Source organism: Protomyctophum parallelum, assembly GCF_964188405.1.
Source record: "Protomyctophum parallelum genome assembly, chromosome: 3".
Classification (NCBI taxonomy): Eukaryota; Metazoa; Chordata; class Actinopteri; order Myctophiformes; family Myctophidae; genus Protomyctophum; species Protomyctophum parallelum.
This window is the reverse complement of record NC_139698.1, coordinates 22884951-22892881: the sequence shown is the minus strand read 5'-3', so window position 1 is coordinate 22892881 and position 7931 is coordinate 22884951. Positions and strand designations below refer to the sequence as shown.

General features: G+C 43.7%; 1 protein-coding gene across 1 annotated transcript; it reads left to right on the top strand.

Moving 5' to 3' along the window:
- Nucleotides 1-1865: 1865 nt before the first annotated feature.
- Nucleotides 1866-4197, top strand: hoxa2b (homeobox A2b). The gene is made up of 2 exons (XM_083762076.1): nt 1866-2492; nt 3023-4197. Exons 1-2 carry the CDS (start codon nt 2033-2035, stop codon nt 3907-3909), a joined length of 1347 nt encoding a protein of 448 aa, XP_083618202.1. The 5' UTR covers nt 1866-2032; the 3' UTR covers nt 3910-4197.
- Nucleotides 4198-7931: the final 3734 nt, after the last annotated feature.

The following is a 7931-nucleotide window of genomic DNA, read 5'->3' as shown; positions in this document are numbered from 1 at the left end:
ACTATATCTTAAAGTTAACTTAGAATATTATTCACAATAAACCTATGGCATATAGCCTATACTTAAATGTATACTTCTTAAGTAGGCAAGTATAAGCAAGTCATTTTTTTTTTTTAATATAAACATTATATGCTCAAAACGACATGTGTGTCCGTACCGATAAGAAGGTGTGGGGGTTTCTTCGCTGGATGCCGACACCCACTCACCTGTGCAAAACAATTCATCCCATATATGTATAAAACCCTGCAGTCAATTCCATTCCATCTTTTCTCTTCTGGGGGTATTTGCTTGCCAAAATATTGTCCTTTGGCAAACGAAAAGGCTTGTTGTATGTATACCTTTGTCTTCTAAACAGCAGTGTCTCACCTACAACGAAGCAAAGCAATAACCTTACTGCAGACTATAGAGCCAAACGGAATAAGGCAGTCTTCTTCTCGTAGATATATATGGCATAAATTGAAGAAGAAAAAAAAAAGTCTTATAAGCATGCAGAAGATTCTCCCCCATATAAGTACCGTGTGGTTCCCCTCTTCCTGGCCATATATGATCTAAGGGGAGAGTGTTAGAGGGTTTAAGTGAGTTTCAGGGCACCGAGCTGTCAGACCTTTTGGCGAGCAAGATTGATCACACGCAGTCTTCCAGTTCCAGGGCTCTTTGTTTAGAGAGTCCAAGCAATAAACTGCCTTAAAGCTTCCCTGTGCGTTTACTGATGTCTGAGACTGTAAGCAACCGCGTCATGCAGGCTGCAATGTTTATACTTTAGCCTAATCTGAACTGAAAACTCGAGATATTATATGCTGGCTGCAGCTGCTGCTGAAGGTGTGAGATATTACAATTTAATTGAATCAAGGTGGCTAAAGGTTGGTTGCATCATGATCTTGCATGCCCATAACGTTTTATAATCGTTTTGAAATGTGCAAAGAAATGGGAAGCAAACACATATTGACTCATAGTGGACCGAGATTATTGCTTTATAGGCCAAAATTTGCATATATGCATGTATGATGATATCTATCTATCTATCTATCTATCTATCTATCTATCTATCTATCTATCTATCTATCTATCTATATATCTATCTATCTAAATCATATTTATGTCTCATGTCATATCGTATACCTGTTTGTCTGAATGTGTTTTGGGGGAAGGGTGGAGTCTGACCCTATAAGTGTGGTGGATATAGAACTCGTGTTGGATGTCGGACGTGTTGGATGTCGGACGTGTGTGTGTGTGTGTGTGTGTGTGTGTGTGTGTGTGTGTGTGTGTGTGCGCGTGCGCGCGTGCGCGCGGGCCCCACTGCCAACGCGCTGTAAAGTCTTTCAAGAAGTCTGGAGATTAACGAGTTGCTCTGATAACGACTGCGGGCGTCGTTACATTAGAAGACAGAGCTTAAATGCAGGGTGCTGAAATGATTTGTGGCCTGTCTGTCCCGGATGGAATAAACACGCCGAGCACAGCGCATGCAGCACCCAATTGGCCTGCGATCGCATGCACGCACGCAGACACGGCTGCGTGCACGTGACAAATACACACAGGCCAGACACAAACACGCACACGCACCGGCGCGAGCTCTTCTGAATGCACATGACGCGGGGCGGCTGCATTTTTTGGGGGCAGGAGCCGAACAAACTGCAAGTGCCCCCCCCCCCCCCCCCCAAAAGTGTAAATAAAAGCAGCCCCTACCTCCGGAATGAGGCGTTCCCCCTCCGACTTTCTCGATCAATCACAGAGGACAGTGGCGTCTTTTGATAAAACCCCAAATTGTCATTGGGCAGATGTAATCATGTGACAGGCAGCACGGTCTCATTCCAGCCATGTCCTCATGAAGGCAATGGTTTATGGCATAGTGGTTCTCCATATATACGACTATATGCACTTTAGATTAGTTTATGAAAATATTATAATCTGACATTTATTTTTATTTTATTTTTTATTTATTTTTCAGTTATTTCCCGTTTCCTCTATTACCCTAAGTATATATAGGCTATAGTGCATTTTCAACACATGAAGCGGCGATATAGAAGAGAGGGAGATGAATTACGAATTCGAGCGAGAAAGTGGCTTCATCAACAGTCGGCCGTCGCTTGCTGAGTGCCTGACATCTCTTACCCAGGCTGTCGGCGGTGCATTTCAAAGTTCATCAATCAAGACTACTACTACTACTACTAGCTCGACGCTTTCGGCGTCGACAACATCACTGATTCCTCCTCCCTGCTTCGAGCACTCCATTCCGAGCCTCCTCCTCCATGCACCACCGGCGGGCAGCAGCCTGCACCCTGCACGCCATCCTCCTCACGGCCGCTCAAAGCAGCAGCATGCAGGGCAGCCTGCAGTGAATGGCTGCAGTCCGCTGCCCGCTGCTGCATCCTCCTCCTCCTCCTCCTCCTCACCCCCGGAGTACCCGTGGATGAAAGAGAAAAAAGCCGTCAAGAAAAGCCAGACGGCCGCGTCGGCTACCAGCGACTCGTCGCCGCTCTATTTCTCCCCCCAAGGCAAGACAATGATTAATAACCTCAATCTAACTTTCCATAATTGTCTGAGGATGCAGGCTATATAGCCAGCCCCCCCACGCACAAATTCCCCTTTCTCACTCTCTCTCTCTCTCTCTGTTTTGGTTTTGGAATAGTAACTTATAGGTCCCTATGGGTTGTACAGTGTGGGCGTACATTCTTTTTTTTAAACGTTATAGCCGGGTGTTTTGATTTAAGCATTCTTGTAATCTCATCAAATAGCGTGCTGACTTGTGATGCAGTGTAACAATGTTAATGCCTTGACAGTAATGGAGACTGATAGATTATTCCTACACGACCCGACAGCTGGCATGTCCATTAATCTTTTGGGGCTGTCCACGCAGAGCCATCATATTCTGCCCGGGGCCCATAAATCTGCACAGTGCTTGTTGCTTGTTCTCCAGAAATGACTTTCCTGCCCATGCAGGCTCTGTTTTCCCTCTTAACCCTTATGACTATGTATTTTCCTTTCTTTTTTCGACTGCGGTTTTTTTTTTTTTTTGCATTTTAGCTCAATATTTCATGTTTTTATTTAGGTTCACCGGAGCTAGCAGAGAGCGGCGGCGGGGCATCGTCCAGGAGACTTCGGACGGCGTACACCAACACCCAGCTCCTGGAGCTGGAGAAGGAGTTCCACTTCAACAAGTACCTGTGCAGGCCGCGCCGGGTGGAGATCGCCGCGCTGCTGGATCTAACCGAGCGGCAGGTGAAGGTGTGGTTCCAGAACCGGAGGATGAAGCACAAAAGGCAGACCCACTGCAAGGAGAACCAGGACTGCAGCGGCATGAGCAGCGAGGCGGGGAAGTACCTGATGATGATGGACGACGACGACGACGTCGGGGCCGGGGAGGGCGAGTTCGAGCCGCTGCAGCCCGCCGCCATCAGCAGCAGCAACAACAGCAGCAGTGTATCCGGGGCGCTCCTGGAGACCAGAGAGCGGTATTTCCACCAGAATACCTTAGCCTTACAGCAGCAGCCGCACAATAACGGACACAACAATGGAGATACCCACCAGAGCTCGGCCGTTGTTGTCGTTGTTGCGCCGCTAAACAGCGGCAGCAATGACAAAAATGCGAAACATTTCCCCGGCCCGTCACCCTGTCCTCCTCCTGTGTGCCTGGCAACAATAGGCCCGGACGGGGCAGCATCTGGCGGCGGGCCGGCTGACCACCACCACCACCACCACCACAACTCCCCTCCTCCTCCTCCTCTAGAAGGCTCCCTGGACGCTGCCCTGCAGGATTTTAACGTGTTCTCCTCCTCCTCGCCCTCCTCGTTCTCTCCCAGCCTGTCGGATTCCATGGATAGTCCAACAACGTGCATGACTCTGTCCACGGAGACCTTTGACTTTTTCTCGGAAACGCTCACAACAATCGACCTGCAAAACTTGAGCTATTAAAAAAAAGTGCTATAGAAAAGACATACCCTTCAATTATATTATTACTATTATTATTATTATATTTCGGAGACTTTTGCTTTAAATATAGCCTATAGGCAGTTTTAGTATTTGTGGAGTGCATAAATATAGGTCACGCAAATAAGGTAAGTTTAAGGCGAAAATATAGCCTATATCTATAGAATAATGTTTATTCTAGTAAGGCTATATACAAGAATATTACGCCGTATATTTTTGTATAAATTTCGGGTACAGTTGAACAGAATATTTTCCTATAAATAAAAACTTAATTTGGAGTTGTTTATTGAAGTTGCACCATTCTCTTTTTTTATCATCAGAAATGTTTGGCATTTTATATTAACAGGCCTACTGAAATAATACTATAGTCGAAGGATAGAATGTACACAGTGTGGCTGTCATTGTTTATTTTAGTTATCAGAACAAAGATCAATAATTAGGCTATAGTATTCCCCACCAATTAATATACAATTCCTCTCAAACATTTTGTTTGTATTATAATAAAATGCTCATGATTTTGATGGGATTTTTATAGGACGATAATTACAAGCAACAATTAGCACACACGCCACACACACACACACACACACACACACACACACACACACACACACACACACACACACACACACACACACACACACACACACACACACACACACACAAACACACACATCAATTAAAATGCAAATAGGGAGACAGACCGCGCATTTTGGTACTAAAAATGAACTCAAATAGTTACTAGAATAGTAAAGAAAGTTGTACACATTGAGAGGGGCCCATGTGGTGTTTTTGCAGCCCGTCGTCATCAGAATAATCGATTGAAGAGGTAATCTCGGAGATAAATAGGCTAGTCTCGGTGAACGCTGCATGCACGAGCCTGTATCGCGGCTCTGCCTGCATGCCTCGGGAGTTGCAGGCCAAAAAGCTGTGACTTTGTTGGCGTTCTACAATTAAAATTTATAGCCTTATAAAACTCGCAGCACCGAGGGTGCTTGTTTATAGCTTGGCCCTCACGGCGTAATTCAATCTCTTTGAATTAAAGATCGCGCCTAAGGCAGTATACAGTCGCCAATGTGCACTAATGTCCTAATTCTTTCAAAAACCCAAACATTTCAGTCAAATTAATTTAAAGTAAACGCATAATATAAATTGGCTTAGTGTGGATTTTAATTCTGAGTGAAGTTGTTGTAATAGTTTAGCTATAGACTAAAAATACTAAATAATTAAGATTTAATCCGTCACCCACGGAGCTCATGTGCTGTTGTCTGCGCATATAGCATTATTATTATAACCTATGCGCAATTCATTACACGATAATAAGATGAATATATCTTATGAAGCCAGCGTGCTTTTTATTTGAGTCTACTCTATAATTAAATTAGTAGCCCTTTGCCACAAAAACAGGCCTAAATCTTTCTTTGCTCATAGGCTATTCTTGATGAATATATGGCTATTTCCACCATTCCGTCATTAATATAGCAATATAGCATCAATGTCATGCATGTGTATACGAGACATAGCCTACAAGTCTGTTCGTGTCCGAGTTTGACATACACATATCGATATCTCAACACAGTTAGACCTATATTTGGCATTGGTGAATTAATATGCATTGCCCATCACAATAACAGACTTTAGCGGCTGAAGCCTGTCCAGTCCCATGACTAGGATTATCACTATAATCAAAGGGCTATAGTGCAATGATCTATAGGCCATGCAGGGATAGCTATGTGTGATGTCTCACATCCCAACATAACAACAAGATCTAGATTAACATTGAATTGTCTGAGGCGAAATATATTAACGACTTTCAACATGGCGTCGGGCATCAGGTGAACATTTTTTAAATATAATAAATAGCATAAACAATAAATCAACCCCCCCCCCCCCACACACACACACAGTCACACACACACACACACACACACACACACACACACACACACACACACACACACACACACACACACACACACACACACACACACACACACACACACACACACACACACACACACACACACACACACATGCACCTTTCTTTTCTAAAATAGTGAACAATTGTTGTGAGCTTGTGACTAAGTGATATTAAGTGATTAACCCCAACCATGTTATATTGATTCCATATAATGCACTTTATTTGTGCTTATACAAATCTTAAAATGTTATTATTGAAGGGCGCTAGCCCATGCAGCTATATATATAGTGTAGAATGCACTATAGCTGTAGATTCTGCAGTCTTAACACAAACAAGCCATTGACAATGAATGGAGAATTTAGGTCATATAATGTGTCTGAGCAAATCGGCATATATGTCGGTGGGAACCCTTGGCCAATGAGGGACCACCATTCTTGATGATGACGTACGATGATTAGAGCGCCCCTCACTTCACACGGGTGTGATTTCCCCCCCCCCTCATCCAATCAAATAAATATGAGTGGCCAATGTGACAGAGCCGCCCCCCTACACCCTCCACTTCTTAACCAATAGCCTTCCTTTTTGCACAAGAAACGTTTCTCAATGATTTGAATGTGTGCACAAGAATGGTTTAGGCATGCAGGGCAACGTGGTTCCCAAAATGGGGCCCGCAGGGACCCTCAGGGGTCTCTGAGGGTGTTTCATGTGGATCCTTGTAGTTCTGTAACTCTGAGTGTATACACATTTATTTTCCATATCTCCATATTTTGTACAGCAGTCAGAGTATATGTAAACAGTTTGAGAACAGCACTGCATGGGTCTTATTACGCCATTACTTTGAGAGTGTAACTACTGACCCCACTGTTTCCTAAACAGTAACTTTATTTTTTTTGTTTCCTACATTTTGTTTTTAATTATTGTTATTTTAAAACATTTGTCAAAAAACCTTCCCAAAAAAGCTAAAATGTTCATTAATTACAAAAAAATATTTAAGATTTATATTTTTCAATTAATTTCATGAAGAAATCACAAAAAAAAAAATGTTTAAGAAGTATATAGGCCTAGTGAAAACTGCTGTTTACACTATTTGGGTCGTGGGCAAACATCTATAGAGTCTCTCTTTTGGGTCCTGACCTGAAACATTTTAGGAACGATGCACTATAACCTGTAGGAGGGCAAAAAGGGTGGGCGACAGTGAGACAGGCAGCCAATCAGAGAGAGACATTTGTGAGTGAACAGGAAGCTGGATGAAACTAGCTTCGGCAGTGCTTTGTGGGGAAATTGTATACAACACAACACCACGCCCCCACCCTTCCATCCTGAGCCCTCCATCACTCTCTCTGTTTCTCTCTGTCTCTCTCTCTCACACACACACACACACGTCACACACACACACACACACACACACACACACACACACACACACACACACACACACACACACACACACACACACACACACACACACACACACACACACACACACACACACACACACACACACACACACAGGTCAAGGGTCGGGCTGCCTCTCATCTCCCTCAACAGGCCGGGGGGTGGAACTGCTGCCGGGTCAGGGATGGGTCAGGTTTTGGATGACCAGGAGAGGGAAGTTATTTATTGGCTGCTCAGATTGCACCAAACCCAACCAACAGCCTATGACACCAGAGTGCATAATTAGGTGTAGATTGTTTTAGCATATACACAGTAGCCACTAGCAATGCTACTTATTCTGATTGTTAATGTAACACTTGCCTTGTTTATATTGGTCCATGATTTTCACACTCCAGGAGTTAATTGAAACCACATTGCTGGCATGGTTTTAAGATCAACTTGGAAGCTTACTGCAGTCTCTCAAGCCAGACAACTATTAACACAATCTTCAAATGCTATATATATATATATAGTCATCTGTTATTTCTGTCCATGAAAATATATTTTATAAAATAGCTTTAAAACAGTTACAGTAGGATTTATTTATGCGACATGCAATGATGAGATGGAAGTGGGGGAGGGCGGACATCTGCTGTAGTTTCTGTGCACCTCACCTCACCAGGCGCACCTCTCTCTTACTACAGTGAACGGT